The sequence below is a fragment of the Pongo abelii genome, chromosome 16 (genome assembly GCF_028885655.2).
Source record: "Pongo abelii isolate AG06213 chromosome 16, NHGRI_mPonAbe1-v2.0_pri, whole genome shotgun sequence".
NCBI lineage: Eukaryota > Metazoa > Chordata > Mammalia > Primates > Hominidae > Pongo > Pongo abelii.
In genome coordinates, this window is record NC_072001.2 from 44,378,674 (window position 1) to 44,399,199 (window position 20,526).

General features: G+C 49.9%; 1 protein-coding gene across 1 annotated transcript in view; it reads left to right on the plus strand.

Annotated features, from left to right (window-relative positions):
• The window catches only part of RTF1 (RTF1 homolog, Paf1/RNA polymerase II complex component), a 68,605-nt gene extending 58,824 nt beyond the window's left edge, over nt 1-9,781 (plus strand). Inside the window, exons 9-18 of the mRNA XM_024232678.3 lie at nt 1,445-1,527; nt 2,350-2,437; nt 2,537-2,644; nt 3,271-3,348; nt 3,991-4,112; nt 4,288-4,345; nt 5,379-5,456; nt 5,937-6,032; nt 7,032-7,143; nt 7,383-9,781. Coding sequence (XP_024088446.1) covers nt 1,445-1,527; nt 2,350-2,437; nt 2,537-2,644; nt 3,271-3,348; nt 3,991-4,112; nt 4,288-4,345; nt 5,379-5,456; nt 5,937-6,032; nt 7,032-7,143; nt 7,383-7,489 — 930 coding nt within the window. The 3' untranslated portion in view covers nt 7,490-9,781. The remainder of the gene's footprint in view (nt 1-1,444; nt 1,528-2,349; nt 2,438-2,536; nt 2,645-3,270; nt 3,349-3,990; nt 4,113-4,287; nt 4,346-5,378; nt 5,457-5,936; nt 6,033-7,031; nt 7,144-7,382) is intronic.
• Nucleotides 9,782-20,526: the final 10,745 nt, after the last annotated feature.

Sequence of the window (20,526 nt, forward strand, 5' to 3'; positions counted from 1 at the left end):
GAGCGCAGTGGCGTGATCTTGGCTCACTGCAAGCTCCGACTCCTGGGTTCATGCCATTCTCCTGCCTCAGCCTCCCGAGTAGTTGGGACTACAGGTGCCCGCCACTATGCCGGCTAATTTTTTGTATTTTTAGTAGAGACGGGGTTTCACCTTGTTAGCCAGGATGGTCTCGATCTCCTGACTTCGTGATCTGCCCTCCTCGGCCTCCCAAAGTGCTGGGATTACAGGTGTGAGCCACCACGCCCGGCCCAGGTGTTGGTTTTTTTTTTTTTTTTTTTTTTTTGAGACAGTGTCTTAACCATGTTGCCCAGGCTAATCTGGAACTCCTGGACTCAAGCCATCTTCCTGCCTCGGCCTTCCAAAGTGCTAGGTTTGCAGGCATGAGACACTGTCCCCAGCCTGTTTGAGATAGGATCTCGCCCTGTTGCCCAGGCTAGCATGCAGCAGTGTGATCAGAGCTCATTGCAACCTTGAACTCCTGGACTCAAATGATCCTCCTACAACAGCCTCTTGAGTAGCTAGGACTGTAGGTGCACACCACTATGCCCAACTAATTTTTTTTTTTCTTTTTTGTAGAGACTGGGTCTCGGCTGGGCACGGCGGCCCACGCCTGTAATCCCAGTACTTTGGGAAGCGGGCGGATCACGAGGTCAGGAGATCGAGACCATCCTGGCTAACATGGTGAAACCCCTCTCTACTAAAAATACAAAAAATTAGCCTGGTGTGGTGGCACGTGCCTGTAGTCCCAGCTGCTTGGGCAGCTGAGGCAGGAGAATTGCTTGAACCAGGGAGGCAGAGGTTGCAGTGAGCCAAAATCATGCCATTGCACTCCAGCCTGGGCGACAGAGCAAGACTTTGTCTCAAAAACAAAGAACAAAAGAAAGAGAGATGGGGTCACTCTGTGTTGCCCAGGTTGGTCTCAAATTCCTGGCTTCAAGTAATCCTCCTACCTCAGCCTCCCAAAGTGCTGGAATTACAGGCCTGAACCTCGGCACCCAGCCTGGATTGTTTTTGTTTTGTTTTATTCTTGTCTGGTTTTTATGTGCGTTATCCCCTTGTATGAGGACCTGCAGCCATGCCATATCCTGAAATGCTTGGCAACAGAAACTGATCTACATGGTCTTCACATTTGGTTGATTAAAATCAACTGGTGAAATCCCAAATACATCCCTTGTAAGTTAGAATTAGTTGGAGGAAAAGCTTCCAGTGGGCCCCATCAGGCTCCTCTTCTGCTGGCACTTGCTCCTCCTGGGCACAAGGCGCCCTGTGCTTGGCCATCTGGAGTCTAAACCTGAGAAACCTTTCTCAGAACCCCTGGCAGCTATGGACTCTACTCAGCACTCGATCAGTTGTCTGCGTTCAGGTAGAGAGACGCAAAGGAAGAGTGTTGTGGAAAGCTCTGGAAGAGTCTGGTTTTGACTGGTGTCTCTGTCCTCTCAATTAGGTCGCTGAGATTACGGGTGTTGTGGAAACCGCCAAAGTTTACCAACTAGGCGGCACCAGAACAAACAAAGGGCTGCAACTACGGTAGGAGGCACTTCTGGGGCAGCTTCTGCTTCCACTTCAAACAGGCACTGGCTTTGGGGGCTGCTATTCTCTCTGTTGGATGTTCCTTGTTACCATGAACGCTATGTATGCAATCCCCACAAGGTACACTTGGAGGGAGACTTGTATTCCCTCTTTGTCTATAGGGAAAGTAGGATATTCTCTCCTCTAGAGGGAACCAAATATATGAAAGGGTAGGACACACAGAAAGGAAATGTCTGGTTGTGAGAGACCCTCCCAGAGCCTTGCTGGCATTTCCTTGGCAAGCATGGCCAAGAGGCTTGCTTCTGGTTCTGGCTCTATCTCATAACCTCATCTGTGACAAGAAAGATCATTTTTATGGACTTCATTTCCTCTTCAATAAAATGAAAGTGTCATTCACTCAGCAAATATTTACCGAATGTACAGTGTGCCAGGCACTGCTCTAGGTGCCATCATAGTCCACTGCAGCTTGGAACTCCTGGGCTCAGGTGATCCTCCCACCTCAGTCTCCTGAGGAGCTGCAACCACAGGCATGTAACCTTGTCCCAGGGTCTGTTGCATATTGTTGATGTTGACTGTAACGGATTTTATTGTAAATTGACTTTTGAAGCACTGACCAAGCCCATTTGGTTTCCAGTGCTAGTTTTGGGATCTCAATCTTGGCACCTCATTAAAACAGCCTGGGATGATTTTATAGGGTAGCTAGGATTGAGAACCACTGCAATAGGTATATATAGGTGGTACATAGTCTGGTAAGGTTGCTTTGCTTGTACTACAGTCAACATGCACATTTCTTGGAGATGCTGTCTCTGTTTTATGTAGGCATGGCAATGACCAACGCGTGTTCCGTTTAGAGTTTGTCTCAAACCAAGAATTCACCGAAAGTGAGTTTATGAAGTGGAAAGAAGCGGTACGTGGCTAGAGATTACCTAGCAGTTGTTCGTGCACGTTGAGAAAATAGCTTTCCAAAATCCCTTACTAATAATCTTGTATCATGTTTTTGATCCAGATGTTCTCTGCTGGCATGCAGTTGCCCACTCTAGATGAAATCAATAAAAAGGAATTATCTATTAAAGAAGCTCTTAATTATAAATTCAATGATCAGGACATTGAAGAGGTAAGAAACCTGGTGCCCCAGAGCCCAGAGGTTCATCAAGAACCAGTGTTGAGACAACATGATTCTCTTTTATTTTCCTATATCTTGACATTTTTAGCTATGCATGAAAATGAGGAAATACTAATATTACTACCTTATTATTTATAGTTCATCAAGCTTTTTTCTATACATTCTCATGTCCGGATGAGGCTAACATAGACTGAAGTATATTCAGAGTTAAGATGAGACAACAAATGACGCTACATACACTAAAGTATATTTGGGGTTCAGGGATCTGTATTCTGCTAGGCTTGATCCTTCAAAAGTTTTCCTTCTCTAAAACATCTTGGTAAAATTATTTGATCTCTGTTCTCTTGGACAGTGGCTAGCCTTACACTACCAGGCCCTTGGGCTGCTGTTTCTTGGTGCATGTTCCTTCAGACTGTCCCAGAAGAATCTCCGTGACCCAGGAAGCAGCATAGTATCCCTTGGAATGAACCCGCTCTCTCTCTCTCTGGGGCATGACACTGCTATAGGAAGAGCAGCCCCCTTGTAACTAGCTGTTTGCATCCAAAATGGGCTCACTTAGCCTGTCTACAAAAATAGCTTAGGAATACCTCACTGCTGGTATCTCCTCTCTGGTACAGATTGTAAAAGAGAAAGAAAGGTTCAGAAAAGCTCCACCCAACTACGCTATGAAGAAGACTCAGCTACTGAAGGAAAAGGTAAGGAGTTGTACTCGAGCCTCTTTCCTCATCCTGTAAGGAGATGTGGAAATCAAACTTGTTCATCCTCTGCCAAGTTAGTGGTGGCAGGATTGGGAGAAAATTCTCGGCTCAATTATAAGCAACACAGTGTGTTCTTGGCACCTGGGCAACGTTCCTTGGCCATTTTCCATTCCCTAAATTCAAACTCATCTTCTGCATGCGTGCCAGTCTTCTTATTTTCTAGTCACTTCAGTTTCCTGTGTAATAAAATAGACCCTGGGGTGGTATTTAACACTGAGTCTGAACAGACAGATGACACTGTCAAGGCCACCTGTGGCTGGTGATTTTCCATTCTTCACACTGGGTTGGGGTGGGCCTTGTTATGGTGGTTTAGCCACCCTGTGAGGCCTGGGGTTCTACTGCCACCAGGGACCCACAGCCAGGTAGCTGTATGGGAAGGTGTTCCCCACTGTACTGTGCACTACTATAATATAAATTATATCTTGTACTTGTAAAGTACTTCTACAGTATTCTTCCACATCTCCTGTCCTTTGCTCACCACATGAGATATCTTTGCCCTGTGCTTGGAAGTAAGGGGATACTTGATATGGAGTCAGTTGTATGTACCAAGAACTCACTCACACATTTCTCTGTGTGTAGGCCATGGCTGAGGACCTGGGGGATCAGGACAAGGCCAAACAAATCCAAGATCAACTGAATGAGCTGGAGGAACGGGCAGAGGCCCTGGACCGCCAGCGGACCAAGAACATATCCGCTATCAGGTGTGTTATGGAGCCTATTTTTGGCCCACAGACCTTGGCCAAAATTATCAGGCAAGCCTGTGGCGTGTACACTCTGTGCTGCCCTGACCCCATAGATATCTGGGTTCAGGGCTCAGTGGTTCCCTTCCTCCCTTGTTTCACAGCCACTGACTCATCCCTCTTACTCACCCCACAGTTACATCAACCAGCGGAACCGGGAATGGAACATTGTAGAGTCTGAGAAAGCCCTTGTGGTAAGAAAACTTTATCTGAATCACTAAAACAAAGTTAATTAATAAACCATGACATCTTTTCTACATCTCGCCTAAGTTTATTTTTTAATTATTGAAATAACATAAGCACTTAACATATACACACTCTCTCTGTATGTCCACGTACATCGATATAATTTATTCATAATGAAAAGTAGCAGTCTTCTGCCCTGTCCTACCTCTTCCCACCCTTAGATTCTACTCCACAGGTATTTGTTTTTTCTCAATTTCTGTTTCTTGGTTGTTTCCCCCATATCTACTCTGGTATTCTTGAAGGGAAAAGGATAATATGCCGGGCGCGGTGTCTCATGCCTGTAATCCCAGCACTTTGGGAGGCCAAGGCGGGTGGATCACCTGGGGTCGGGCATTTGAAACCAGCCTGGCCAACATGACAAAACCCTGTCTCTCCTAAAAATACAAAAATGAGCCGGACATGGTGGTGCACACCTGTAATCCCAGGTACTTGGGAGGCTGAGGCATGAGAATCACTTGAACCTGGGATGCGGAGGTTGCAGTGAGCTGTCGGGCCACTGTACTTTAGCCTGGGCAAGAGAGCGAGCATCCATTTAAAAAATAAAAAAAAATTAGCCGGGCACGGTGGCTCACGCCTGTAATCCCAGCACTTTGGGAGGCTGAGGTGGATGGATCACCAGAGGTCAGGAGTTTGAGACCAGCCTGGCCAACGTGGCGAAACCCTGTCTCTACTAAAAATACAAAAATTAGCTGGGTTTGGTGGCTTGCACCTGTAGTCCCAGCTGCTGGAGAGGCTGAAGCAGGAGAATCACTTGAACCTGAGAGGCAGCGGTTGCAGTGAGCTGAGATTGTGCCATTGCACTTCAGCCTAGGCGACAGAGCGAGACTCCATCTCAAAAAAAATTTTTAAAAAAAAAAGGGAAAGGATAATAGATTTTTTTTTTTTTCAGTCTCATGCAAAGACTTATTTGCCTGTGAGCTTATGGTGAATGAGAGGAGGGGGATGGAGGTACAGTTCTGTGGTGCATGCTTTCTGTTTCAGGCTGAAAGTCACAACATGAAAAACCAACAGATGGATCCATTTACTCGGCGGCAGTGCAAGCCTACCATCGTTTCTAATGTGAGTGCCGAAAGAGGACGTTTTAGTCAGGACCTAGATTCTAGGACACAAAATGAATTCCATTAGGAAATTAATAACGAAGTTAAAAATAATGTTTTCTTAGCTGGGATTTGCTTGTCTGAAGCTCTTGGGTCTGGATAACTTCCTTTTTTATCTTGCTATAGGGCATATAGGTAGTGAAAACGTGGCATGGATTTATAAAAACCTAGTGACTGATCCTCCTGTATCAGGGTGGGTTTACAGTGCAGCAGACATTAGTAATGTGTCCCTTAGCTAGGACCTGGCTGGGCTGAGCTTGGCTTTCAAGCTTGTAATTGCTTTTTTTTTTTTTTTTTTTTTGCTGCTTTGTGGAAAACCCCACTAGCTGCTGATGGGTCGGCTGTGGTGCTTGTGATGTTAGTTTGGTAGGTGGGGAAGAATCTGGCAGTAGGACTCTGTGAGTGTCAAACAATCTCTAAAATAACTTATTTTCTCTCTCAGTCCAGAGACCCAGCTGTTCAAGCTGCCATCTTGGCCCAGCTGAATGCAAAATACGGTTCTGGAGTGTTACCAGATGCTCCAAAGGAAATGAGCAAGGCAAGTGTGGTACCACCCTGTTGCCTGCTGAGTGAGGCTACTGGCTGAGATACCAAACAAGTACCTTGTCTAGTTTGGGCTTGATTTTTCCACCTTGAGGAACAGGGAGTCCCTCTTGGAGTCCCTTCTCCATCCCAGTTATTTACAGATATAATCAACAGACAACCTTAATTCCAAACCTAACACCACTACTTACCTAGGGCCTTGACTATGTCCTTCGGCAGCTGGCTTCTAGCCCTCAGCGTCCCCTTTTCTCCTGTGTAAAATGAGGGTACTACTATATACCCTGCCAGCTTCACAGGAGTAGAGATAACATACAAAGATCAGACATTGTAAAAGTGAAAGCTCGTTGAAAATGGCACATTTAAAAGCAGTTTTCTTGCTGGGCCAGTGGCTCATGCCTGTAATCCCAGCACTTTGGGAGGCGGAGGTGGGCGGATCACCTGAGGTCAGGAGTTCGAGACCAGCCTGGCCAACATGGTAGAACCCCGTCTCTACTAAAAATAGAAAAAAATCAGCTGGGCGTGGTGGTGGGTTCCTATAATCCCAGCTACTGAGGAGGCTGAGGCAGGAGAATCACGTGAACCTGGGAGGGGGAGGTTGTAGTGAGCCAAGATTGCACCATTGTACTCCAGCCTAGGTGACAAGAGTGAGGCTCCCATCTCAAAAAAAAAAAAAAAAAGCAGTTTTCCGTCCAAGTTAAGTCTTTTCCTATTGGAGTCTAACTGGTTGTCAGGACTTCTGAAATCTTAGGTCAGGAAGTGACCCGTTGCTTAAGCCCACCCTTTCTACACTCATACCACAGACACAAGCCTGCCCTCTTCTCAGGAGAGAAAGCTCTTTGTCTGTGGCCTCCCTCTGAGAGAAGGAATCAGAAAGGGGCCTTAGTAGGAAAATCTAATGAACTCAAATAAGAGCTTTGTACCGTTAGTGGCTGCTGCTGCTTGAAATCCACTTGCATTTATGCTCTTACCATTAGTTTTCCTCTTCACATTCCAGGGTCAAGGCAAAGATAAAGATTTGAATTCTAAGTCAGCCAGTGACCTCTCAGAAGATCTGTTCAAAGTACACGATTTTGATGTGAAGATTGACTTACAAGTTCCCAGCTCAGGTATGTGAGGGTGGGGCGGGTGGTGAGGGCTGAGAACCAGATGGATCCATGGTTTTCTGGGGCAACAGGGAAGCCCACTTTTAGGGAAGAAGGGAGTGTCCACAGGCCAGGCCAAGACAGGCTGCGGGTATGGTGAGAGGGAACAGGGCCACAGTCAGGAGCCTGCCTGCAGGAGTGCAGCACAGGACTAAGAGGACTTTGTGGGACCTCAGCTGCCAACTTGCTCTTCTTTCCCACAGAGTCAAAGGCTTTAGCCATCACCTCCAAGGCTCCGCCAGCCAAGGATGGGGCTCCAAGGAGATCTCTGAACTTGGAAGACTACAAAAAACGACGAGGGCTTATTTGAGCACACCCAGCCTGCTGCTTCTGACCCTGCATGCCCCATCGCAGCGTCCCACCTTTCCTCCTTTCCTTTGATTTAGCCTCTTTGGGCTGGAGCAGCTGTTGAACTGGGAAGAGACTCTAAACTGCCAGTCATCTGTAATATAAACCATTTGCTGTATAGACCTCCCTTGTCTGCACACCATCTCCCACCAGCCTCCCCTTCCCCAGGGCCCCACCCAGTGTGGGCCTGGGCTCTCTTGGGCTTTATCCATGTCTTCAGATTTGTGTTTGCCTTTTGTTTTTTTAACCGCGCAGTTCATTGGCCACTCTGCACGCATTCAGTATTACCATGGAGCTGGGAATCTTGCTGGAGCCCCTGGGGCAATAGCAGCAGCACCAGGCGGTCTCCTCTACAGACTGCCTTGGCCCACCCATTGAACATTCGGCACCTGACCTTGTGGAGGGAGCGGGGATTGGGCACCTGCGGTCCTCCTTCCTCTCTTCATCTTTCTCTTCTGCCCTTCTTTTTGGAAGAAGGGGTTTCAAAACCAGTTTAGTTTCCAAAAAGTGTACATTTGTGGGGGGGGGTCTAATTTGAGAGCGAGAGTGTGTATGTGTGTGTGTGTAAGTGTGTGGATTTTTTTATCATTTTTTTAAAATGCAGTACTCTTTGTATCAGTCTGTCATGGGTCTATAGCTGTTTCAGATTTTTTTCAGCTGTACTTGAGTATCTGAAACTGCAAGAAAGAAACTCATTAAATGTGATTCTTCTTACTAAACAGGCCTGACTGCTGTAGCTGTGTAACTTCCCCATTCCCACCTACTCTTCCCATCCCTTCCCAACTTTGGAGGAAACTCCCCAGTTTAGCCCCCTGACCTGCAGGCTGTGTCCTGGCAGGTGTGGGAGGGAAGCCTGTGGCCAGGTACCAGGGAGGGCAGCGAATGTCTTGCTCATCCCATGGGTACAGCCCACAGCTTCTTGGCTGAACGTAGAACTTCTTTTTCTCACCCAGTATACCAGCCTCTTCCTAGTGATTTCTGTTTTGCTGTTTTGGCAAGAATTACATTTTGTTTTTAAGAGAAATTTCTGAATATGAATGTGGAAAGCAAACAAAAAGATTTAGGTTACGCCGGGTGCGGTAGCTCACGCATGTAATCCCAGCACTTTGGGAGGCCAAGGAGGGTGGATCACCTGAGGTCAGGAGTTCAAGACCAGTCTGACTAACACGGTGAAACCCCATCTCTACTAAAACTACAAAACTTAGCCGGGCATGGTGGTGCGCGCCTGTAATCCCAGCTACTCGGGGGGCTGAGACAGGAGAATCCCTTGAACCTGGGAGGCGGAGGTTGTGGTGAGCCAAGATCGTGCCACTGCACTCCAGTCTGGGTGAAAGAGTGAGACTCCGCCTCAAAAAGATTTAGGTTGCAAATGTTCAAGCATGTGCAGTTTTGTGTGTGTGTATACATATATATGGTCAGCATATATATTGTTGTGCAGCTAGGGCGAAGCCAGCAGAGGTGTGTGTATGTCTTTATGAAATGTTTGAAAAGAGATAAGCTGACTGCTTGATAATCATTCTCAGGTGTAAAGCTCCAAGTGTAAATAAAAGTGGCATTTAACAAATCTTTCAGAACAAAGTACAGCTGACTATATATACCAAGAGCTAAGCTAAAGGAACAGCTGAGAGCTCCGATCTCCACGAGAGACGAATCTAAAAGCTCTGCTTTGTACTTCCTCACCCTGCTTTCGTACAAGGAAGGGGGACGATGGGAAATCATGGACTTGTAAGTTGTATTTAAACATAAAAATGAACTTGGTAACTTCTGGGTTTAGTAGAGCCTCAGTGTCACTTTAACTTAGTTTACTTTTTTTTTTATTTTTAAAGCAGCAATGGATGGTTTTAAAGGAGTATTATGATTGTAAAATTGCTAAATATGACTGTAACACAGCTATGTGGTAGCTGTGACACAGTTCACTTGGGCAAAGGAGTGGTGATGGACTCGTTAAAATCATATATACTTGAATAGTCCATTGACCGAAACTCTTTATAGACTATTATGTAAATGTGGAATCACAGACTGTTAACATTGCCTGGACTTCAGCAGAGTCCTGGAGCTGCTGGGACCTCTCCTATCATGATGAACTTGGACTCTTTTTTGATTTCTGGTTTTAAAAAAACATAAAATTATAGAATCCAGATAATTCGCTGGAGTCATTCTGATCCACCATGTAGATCTGTATTTAGTATCATTTGGATTTGGAGAAGTGTTGATTACATTATGGCTGTGTAATAAAATTTTTATTAAAACTGCATCACACTGTAGCCACTTTGCCACACCTCCCCACACGTAGCCACTGAAACCCCCACGAGATGCCAATGCACACAGCAGGGAGAAAAGCCAACCAAAGAAGACCGAAGGGTATCTTTCCACCTGAGTAGCCTCTGTAGCGATTGGGACCAAGACTAAGGACTTGTCTCCAATCTCAGCTGAGGCAGTGCCTCTGAACCAAGATCTTGGCCAGGCATTAAGATATTGGCTTTGTCCTACCAACTAGGTTTTCTTGGTGGTTCACACTATTTCTTGTGCTGGGGAATTGCCACATTGGGCCCCTCATCCCTCCACAGTGTGGTTTCAGTGTTGAAGGGTGCAGCACCCAAGGTTGTTTTTATGCATTTTTTCAGTTCCTTCCAAGAAGCAAAAAGGCCAGTGTCCATCTGCCTAGTTCATAATGTTTATAGGTCTGTTTGTCTGTCTTGCTTCTGGCAGGTGTAGGGAAAGTCTACTGCCTGCCACTCCCTTCAGAAAGAATGTTTTTGCTTTTGTGAAGTCCTGACTTGTCACTCAAACTGTACCAATATTGTAAATAAACGTTATGCCATTTTAACAGAGGGATCAGATTGAGTCTAAGGATTGCATCCTGAGTGGCAACTCCTAAAGCCATGTTTTGAAAGTCCAAGAGAGCCTCTCTTGCTCCTTTTCCTTCTCCTCTTAGCCCTGTGCCCACAAAAGTGAAAGTGGCAACTCTTTAGCAGCCTGGTTCCCCGGAAGCCTCTCTGGTAGGGTAGCTGCCTAGACCCAAGGAAACCTCCCGTTGTCCTGGTTTACTTCCTGTCTTGGTAAGAGATCAATAAGCTTTAACAGAGCTAAGTAGACCCCTGATGTATTGCCTAACCCTAGTGAGAATCTGGGCCTTTCAACCTTTTTTTTTTAGCTGGGGTCTCTGCTGTCTAGGCTGGAGTGCAGTGGTGTAATCACAGCTCACTGCAGCCTCAACCTCCCGGGCTCAAGTGATCCTCCCACCTCACCATTCCAAGTAGCTGGGACTACAGTCATGCACCATCACCCAGCTAATTTTTAAATTTTCTGTTGAGACGGAATATTGCTATGTTGCCCAGGCCGGTCTTGAACTCCTGGCCTCGAGTGATCCTCCCGCCTCAGCCTCCCAAAATGCTGGGATTGCAGGCATGAGCCACTGTGCTCAGCTCCTTTCAACTTTAAATTGGCCTAGGCACAGTTTCTTTGTTCTTTTTTCTGGCTATCATGAGTTTGAAGCGGGTGCCCAGGGGCCATGAGTGTGGCTATGGAGGAAACACTGATCTTCCTTCATCACCCCCACCCTCATGCTGGGGAGGTCTATAGGCCTCCCCACCCCCAGTGCCTGAGGCTGTGTCTCCAACCTTTCCGAACACATTTTAGCTAGGAAGCAAGAAGATCCTGGATCTTCCACACCTTTTAAGAAGGCAAGGGATGGCAATCACAGTGATAAGAGCCACGTCCAAGACCGCTTCTGGTGGTGGAGAGGTTGCTTACCCTGCAAGTGCATCCAATGAGGTTTTCTCCAACTCCCTAGCACTCCCACTACCTAACTGTTGCGAGCAGTGGGACCTAGAGAGCAGGGGTTCTGGGCAGATGACAACATAGCTTGCTTATCTTCCAGGATTTGGGTGCCGTGGAGCAGCCACTTGCTAACTATTTCTGGGAAGCAAGAAAGACCACCTGGGGTGCAAGTGGAGAGAAGAAGGGTGCTGGGTTGGTCAACTTCCATCTCCCTGGCCACGTTTTTCCAGAAGGGAGACTCTTCCTTCAGTAACTATAATGTGGCTGTGATCCAGCAGCCTTAGGAAGCCATCAACCCCAGCTCAAATTTTTTTCACGATTTCCCTGACTTAAGCAGAGACTGCTGAGCTCCCTTGGCAAGGAGGGTGTTAAGGAGCTGAAGGGAATGGCAGTGCTAAGACAGGGCCAAAAGGCAGCCTGCCTTCTCTAGGGTTCCACAGGCCAGCCCCAGGGAACATGGAGATACAGCTTTTAGGCACTGGAGCATAGATAGGCATGTCTAGGGCTTCCAGACCATGCTCAGGATCCAAGGGAGGGCCAAGAGCCAAAAGGCACCCAGGCTGGGGAAAGGGTTCAGATCCCTGCTCTGCCACTTGCTACTACCTAGGGCTGAGCTACTTAACACCTTTGAGCCACAAGTTTTCCACCTTTCAAAAAACAACCTGTCCCCAGTAGGGGTCCAATAAATGCTGTTGTTAATGAGACTGAAGCCACTGGACCCGGGAGGAGAGGAATGGCCCTCGGAGTGGGCTGATGGAGGGCGGAAGCACTGGGCAGTGGGCAGGACCCAGAAACTCCACTTGGGGTGGGGGTGGGGGAAAAGAAACCCTGACTCCAGATGGAGGCTCCCATTGGGAGACCCTGGGCTGGCCTAGGGATGCGTCCAGAGAAAGTGTGCTGCCTCTGGGCCAGGCCCTCGTTGCTGTCATTCCTCACAGGCCAATGCACACCACCTTTACTGACCAGGCTTCTGAAGGCGTTGAAAGGCTTGCCACCTCACCACCCTCCAGCTGGCCCCAACTGAGGCCCGACCTACCCACCACCCCCAAGAGTGGTGAATACTCAAAATAGTACCAATAGTACCAAACCAGAAGGTAAGTGTAAAGAAGCACAACAAAGCTCTGACCCTTCCCATGATGATTACCTCGGTACTTCTTCAAAAGATAGATACTTTTGGGCCCTGCGGGATAGCCCCTGCCTGTAATCCCAGCACTTTGCAAGGCCGAGGAGGGAGGATTGCTTGGGGCCAGGAGTTCGAGACCAACCTGGTCAACATAGCGAGACTCCATTTCTTTTTTTCTTTTCTTTTTTTTTTGAGATGGAGCCTGGCTCTGTCGCCCAGGCTGGAGTGCAGTGGCGCAATCTCGGCTCACTGCAACTTCCGCCTCCCAGGTCCGTGCAATTCTCCTGCCTCAGCTTCCCAAGTAGCTGGGATTACAGGCATGTGCCACCATGCCTGGCTAATTTTTGTATTTTTAGTAGAGGTGAGGTTTTATCATGTTGGCCATGCTGGTCTTGAACTGACCTTGTGATCCTCCCGCCTCGGCCTCCCAAAGTGCTGGGATTACAGGCGTGAGCCACCACGCCCGGCCTCTATTTTTTTTTTAATCGAATACTTTTGATTTCTTTTTCTCTTTTAGCCATGGATAGCCCTGCTTCGCTAAGCGCGTGCGATGCAGCACACCCCTTCACCTGGCAAGCCCGGAAAGCGCAGGTTGACTCCATCAGTTTTGCCGGGAGAGCCCTTCGGCGCTCCCCGCGCGGTATCTCCACCACCCCCCCGCACCGGCCTGGGCGCCACCCGTGTCCGCGCCAACGGTCCCCGCATCCCTCACCGCGTGCGCCTCCCACGCCGTTAGCGCCCAGTCCACGCGGCAAGGGAGGAGGCGCGCGGCCGCTGCGTTCCAGGGCGCTCTGCCCTCGTTCCCCACTCCGGGCCCGCAGCCTCAGAGCCAGGGTCCCAGTGGCCCGGGGCCTGCACGCGTCTCCAGCCGCGGATCCCCCGGGGCGCGCGCCTTGGGAGTTGCGAGCCGGACCCCGGCTCGCACGCGGCCCACGCGGAGACGCATGGGCACTACGGTCCCAGACCCAGGGCCACTGCATGCTCTGTGGACTCGGTTCCCAGGCACACCCGAGGTGTGGAGGTCACGCCTGCAGGCTCAGAGCTCACAGATGGAATTAGGAGGCGCCTTCCAACCCCTGCCGCCCCCCCTCACACGCCACCGTGACTACACGATGCAGGGACCCCCGACGACGTCCCAGGCATTCCTACAGTGGTCGCCTCCGCAAGCTGAGTCCCTGACCTCAGACCCTTCCTGTCCCCTTCGCCTCCCCTCGCACTGGGTGAGGTTCTGCGGGTTCTGAGTTCTGGAGAAGAAGGAGGATCACAGGAACGCAGGCTCCTGAGTGGGATCGGGAACCTTGTTTCTGAAGTGTCAGGAGAGAATATGTTCTTACTGCGCACGCACAGGCATGGTGACACATTTTGTTCGTTTTAGACAAGAGTGACTCAGACTATGGAGGGTCAATGAACACTGCTAGAACCTGAGCCCTGCTGAGGTAACCTTGCACCCATCCCTGGATATTCCCACAAAGTCTAGTCCATCCATTTATGAGGTCAGAGATTGCCAGGAAGGAGGGGAAACCTAGAGGCCAGGAAAAGAGGCTGGGGCTGGGGCTGGGAGCTGAGGGCTCGCCTGTCAGGTGAAGACCCATTCACGCCTCTTTCCAAGAGAAAGGAGACCCTCACCTCTGTCCCATTCTCCCGTGTCCACTGGGCTCTGGCCAGCCCTCCAGCACCCTCTCTGGTAGGCCCTGACGGAGAAGGACATTGAACCCACCAGAGGTGAGGAATGTTTTGGATGCAGGAAGCAGCTGAGAAACGAAAATTCCCAGCGCCCACATTGACAACCTCTTGGAAAGGGAGGGAAGGCAGCCAATGAGCATCCCAGGGCCTGTTTTCTTCTTGGGCCCTTTCTGGTTTCCTTCCTCCGTAAGACAATGAAAATGATACACTATCACCCCCGGAATGGGCGGGGGCATCACAGGATCCATGCATTCCTGTGTCCTTTGCACCTAGCACAATAGCAGCTGCTCCATGGAAGTGTGTCTGCTCTGTGAATGCACGAGTGAATCACAGGTATTGTCACAGAATAGTGGGGTCTTAGGGTCATAAAGTCCCTTGGAAGGGCACCAAGTCCCACAGTGCGTGTCTGGGAGTTTTTACTAGAATAAGACCTTGCAGCACCGGGTCCAGTGGAACATGACAGCCCAACCCCCTCTCACCTCCCCACTCCTACCACACACACACACCCCACACACACTACACACACCACACTCACACACCACACCCACCACACACACACTACACACACCACACTCACACACCACACCCACCACACACACACTACACACACCACACTCACACACCACACACACCAAACTCACACCCACCAACACACCACACATGCCACACTCACACACCACACCCACCACACACACCACACCCACACCACATACCACACACCACACACACACCACATACAACACACAACACACACATACCACACACGTGCGCCACACGTACATGCCATATACACCACAAACATAACCCCACATACCACACATGCCACACACATGCCACATACCACACACACCACACACACACTAGAGAGGCTCTGCTCCTGCTGGAGAAGACTTGAAGTCTCCTCAAAGGAACAGATGCCCCATTCAGGAGCACAGGTCAAAGGCTGTGCCTTCCCTTCTCTCCCCGAGGTGAGAGGCCCTGCTTGTCATCTTAGGAAGCAGAAACCAGCACTGTGCCTGGCAGAGGGTGATGAGTGGTGATTTTGCTCCTGCCACTGGTGCTGCCCTGGGGATGGGGTAGAAGTGGGCACAGCTATGAGGCAGGCTGGGGTGAGGACCCCAGAAACCCCTCACCTCACGCATCCCATTTTCCAGGCCCTTTTTTCTTCCCTAGTTTTGTACCCGAGGGTGATGTTTCTCTAAGAGAGATGCAGCCCTCAGTCATGATAAATCCTGAAATTTTTTTTTTTTTTTCAGACGGGGTCTCTCAATCTGTTGCCCAGGCTGGAGGGCAATGGCTTGACCACAGCTGACTGCAGCCTCAACCTCCCTGGGCTCAGGTGATCCTCCTACCTCTTCCTCCTGAATACCTTGGACCACAGGCATGTGCCACCATGCTTGGCTAATTTTCTTATTTTTTGTAGAGATGGGTTTTCAGCATGTTGCTCAGGCTAGCCTCAAATTCCTAGGTTCAAGTGATCCTCTTACCTGGGCCACCCAAAGTGCTAGGATTACAGGTACCAGTCACTGGGCCCGCCCCTGAAGGTATTTGAGGGGGGTGAGGACTCAGGCACTTCAAGAAGCAGACCTCAGGCCAGGCGCAGTGGCTCATGCCTATAATCCCAGCATTTAGGGAGGCCAAGGTGGGAAGATCACCTGAGGTCAGGAGTTCAAGACCAGTCTGGCCAACATGGAGAAATCTCATCTCTATTAAAAATACAAAAACTAGCTGGGCGTGGTGGCAGGTGCCTGTAATCCCAGCTACTCAAAAGCTGACACAGGAAATTTCCTGAATCCAGGAAGCAGAGGTTGCAGTGAGCTGAGATCACACCACTGCACTCCGGCCTTGGCAACGGAGCGAGACTCTGCCTCAAAAAAGAAAAAAAAAAAAAAAAAAGCAGACCTCTAGGGAGCAGGAGGATCAACCAACTGAGATACCACAAGAAGATAGGTTCTGGCTGGGCACAGTGGCTCACGCCTATAATTCTAGCACTTTTGTAGGCCAAAGCAGGAGGATCGCTTGAGCCCAGGAATTCAAGACCAGCCTGGACAACAGTGAGATCCCTGTCTCTACAAAAAATTTAAAAATTGGCTGGGCATGGTGACACATGCCTCTGCCTGTGGTCCAGGCTACTCGAGAGGCTAAGGCAGGAGGATCACTTAGGCCCAGGAAGTTGAGACCAAAGTGAGCCGTGATTGTGCCTCTGCACTCCAGCCTGGGTGACAGAGTGAGACCCTGTCTCAAAAATAAATAAATAAATAAAGGAAAAGAAAAAAGGTTATCTGCTCAGACATGTAAGCTGGCCTTGTGGCCAAGGCAGAGAGACTCTCATGGCCTATCTCAAAACAGCCACCTAATGACCATCAAAACCTTGACACACTGGCGGGGTGCAATGGCTCATGCCTGTAATCCCAGCACTTTGGGAAGCTGAAGGAAGAAGACTGTTTGAGACCAGGAGTTCAAGACTTGGCCAACATAGGGAGACTCTATCTCTACAAAAAGTTTTTAAAATTAGTTGAGCATGGTAGTGTGTGCCTGTGGTCCCACCTACTTAGGAGGTTGGGGCAGGAGGATCCCTGGAGCCCAGGAGGTGGAGGCTGCAGTGAGCCATGATGGCACACTCCAGCCTGGGTGACAGAGTGAGTGAGACTTTGTCTAAAAAAAAAAAAACCCAAAAACAAAAAACAACCTTGACACATTCCTCTACACCCCAGTGTCGCCCTTTTTTGTTGTTTATTTAATTTTTTAAAAACTGTCTCTGGCGGTCAGGCGCAGTGGCTCACATCTGTAATCCTAGCACTTTGGGAGGCTGACGCAGGCAGATCACCTGAGGTCAGGAGTTCGAGACCAACCTGGCCAACGTGGTGAAGCCCTGTCTCTACTAAAAATACAAAAAATTAGCCAGGCGTGGTGGCGCATACCTGTAATCCCAGCTACATGGAAGGCTGAGGCAGGAAAATCGCTTGATCCAGCAGGTGAAAGTTGCAGTGAGCTGAGATCGTGCCACTGCACTTCATCCTGGGTGACAGAGCAAGACTCTCTCTCAAAAAAAAAAAAAAATTATCTGGCCTGCTTAATGCTTAAGTGTTTGAACACCCCCACCATTTTTTTTTTTTTTTTTTTGCAGCACTCAAGAGGCCATCCCTTCCACCTGCATACTGGTCAGTCTGATTTTCTCCACATCCCTTCTATTCATGCATCAAAGACTGAGGAAACTGAGTCATAAAAGAACAGATGTTCTAGGGTTTCAACGTTTATTCCTGGCATGACTAAGAGGACGAAAGAGCCTACTGACCTCATCCTACAGCTATACAGGGACTCCCAGGCCTTGCTCCAAGACATACCCTTATGTTTTCTGACTGTAGTAGGTGGGGAAAGACTCTGCCTTCAGAAGGAACTACAAGATGTTTCTTTGTTTTGAGATGGAGTCTGGCACTGTTGCCTAGGCTCACTGCAACCTCTGCCTCCTGGGTTCAAGTGATTCTCCTGCCTCAGCTACCCGAGTATCTGGGATTACAGGTGCCCTCCATCATGCCTGGCTAATCTTTGTATTTTAGTAGAGACGGGATTTCACCATGTTGGCCAGGCTGGTCTCGAACTCCTGACCTCAGGTGATCCACCCACCTCAGCCTCCCAAAGTGCTGGGATTACAGGTGTGAGCCACCGCACCCGGCCGGGAAATACAAGATGTTAATGAAAGAAGTTGAGAACATGAGCAAGGTGGCTCATGCCCATAATCCCAGTGCTTTGGGAGGCCTGGGTGGGCGGATCACCTGAGGTCAGGAGTTCGAGACCAGCCTGGCCAACATGGTGAAACCCCATCTCTACTAAAAATACAAAAACTAGCCAGGCCTGGTGGCGAGCACCTGTAATCTCAGCTACTCGGGAGGCTGAGGCTAGAGAATCTCTTGAAGCCGGGAGGTAGAGGTTGCAGTGAGCCGAGATCACGCCATTGCACTTGAGCCTGGGCGACAAGAGCGCGGGAAGTCAGGGGACCTAGCCAGGATACACTGCCTTTTCCATCAACTGGCTGTGTGTCCTTAACCTCCCTGGTGGAGCCACTTAACCTCTTTGGTACTTCCATAATGTGAATGAGGAGGACAGATGGATATAAGGCCCCTTACTGCTCTAAGAATCTATGGGATTGGATTTAAGTTCAGTATCCATTTCCAGGTTTGCGCTCATCTTTCCAATGAGAGACACCTGGGCAGGTAGAGCAAAGAGCAAATCTCTGGCTGCTGGTATAGTAGACCTAAGGCTTGAGCAAGTGCCTGATACAAGAAGAAAAGGAATTGCCCCTTTTTCTTGGCAGCCAGGACAGAGACCCAGTGCCCAGCCTGCTTATACCTCCAACCCTGCCCATCCATCGCCTGACACACAGGAGTGCAGGACATGTTCTCGCCCCTCATTGCCCTCCCTACCTTTCCAGTTCTGGCAGTTCCTTGCAGGCTCTCCCCACCTTGGGTTTCCTCCCAGCCCCCTCTCTGAGGGCAGCACCTTCCCACATCCTGCCACAGGTCAGTGTAGCTGTGAAGGAGGCAGAGGAGTGAGTGTCTGAGACATGAGTGATCCAGGTCCTTCAAGCTGCAGAGTACATCCCTCACACACACACTCAAGATTCCTCCAGATGGTTGTCCTAGAGAAGGTGGTGATGTGATTTCCTGGGTTCTCCATGAAGGAGTCAAGTATTCAAACTCCTCTATACCCTTCTTCCTCTTACCCCTTCATTCCCTCTATTTCTCCTGCCTCTCCCATCGCCATTCTTTCTTACATTATTTTGCTTCCTTCTTCAGTTCTCCAGGATCTTCACCTATTTATTTATTTTGAGATAGCGTATGACTCTGTCACCCAGACTGCAGTGCAGTGGAATGTCATGGCTCTCTGCAGGCTCGACCTCCTGGGCTCAAACAATCCTCTCACCTCAGCCTCCTAAGTAGCTGGGACCACAGGTGCATGCCACCATGCCCAGCCTTTTTTTTTTTTTTTTTTTTTTAGACAAGTTATCACTCTGTTGCCCAGGCTAGAGTGTGGAGTGTGGTGGTGGAGTGTGGTGGTGATCTCAGCTCACTGCAGCCTCAACCTCCTGGGCTCAAGTGATCCTTCCACTTCAGCCGCTCCCCGCGTAGCTGGGACTACAAGTGCACACCCCCACACCTGGCTAATATTCTGTATTTTTAGTAGAGACAGGGTTTTGCCATGTTGCCCAGGCTGGTCTCGAACTCCTGGGATCAAGCAATCTGCCCGCCTTGCGCCCTCCCGAAGTGCTGGGGTTACAAGCCTGAGCCACTATGCTTTGCCGAAGATTCCCGTGTTCCCACTGAACCTTCCTCTTTCCTTCTCCTGAGCCATTCCTGAGCCCTGGCTGAGGGGAGAGAAGGGAAGGAAAGCCCCTCCTGCGGCCATCTCAGCATCCAAGGCAATCCTTCTGGAGCTGCTCTGTCCCCAGGGCCCCAGTCATCCCCAGACACTAAGTGCCTGAGCGGGGACCCTCACTCATCTGGCACTATGGTAAGATAGGAAACAGTGGTTTCTCCTCAAAGCAGCCTCGCCGGTCAGCTGACTACCAACATGGGAAGTGGCCGAAGATCCACATGGGATGACACTGATAAGCACTTTGCAGTGTCTGAAACTCTTAAACATCAGTGCTGTCTTCCTAGTTTTACAGACACAACTCTGTGGGTTGGATGAGGTTTTTCTAAATGTACAAATGCAGAAATATACGGAGGGGGTAACGGGACCGCCTACAAATCACATCTAGAGTGTGGTGTACCTGATTTCAAATCTTTTATTTTATTCTCGCCGCAGTCGAGGGAGGTGAAATGACTTGCTGAACGCCACACGGCGGACTCCAAGCCCCGAGCTCCTATAAGAGAGCAGGAGGAAGGCGGGCTCAGCTCCCGCCACCCAGCAGCGGGGGAGATGCAGCCCGGGACTCGGCTGGGCCACGGGGACAGATCCAGGCCCCGCCCCCTGACCTTGTTCTCTGCCCGCCGGGAAGTGGGGAACTTGCGGGGAGCAGCCTCAGCTCGTCCCTGGGGCAGAGTCTCCACTTGGGTGCACGCCCTGGGGTGGGGCTTCTTCGGGAGGCCGGGGGCCTTCAACTCCGCTCAGGAGCTCGGGCCGGAGAAAGGCCCCGGAGACTTGAAGCCCTTGCCCGGGAGGGATGAACACGCAAAGGAACCCGAGGAACGGGGTAGGGGACCAAGAGTAGGACCAGCTTCTCCTGCGCGGGGACAGGGCCCCTGGAGCGGCCTGGAGGAATCTCTCCCAGCCGCGAAGCCCGGGAAGGCTACGAGGCCCCGGCGCGGAGCGGCCCCTCCCACCTCCCAGAGGGCAGGCGGAGCGAAGCCTCGGGCCCCGAGCCCAGGTTCTGTGCCTACGGAGGCTGGACTTCCCCGCCACCCCGAGGAGTC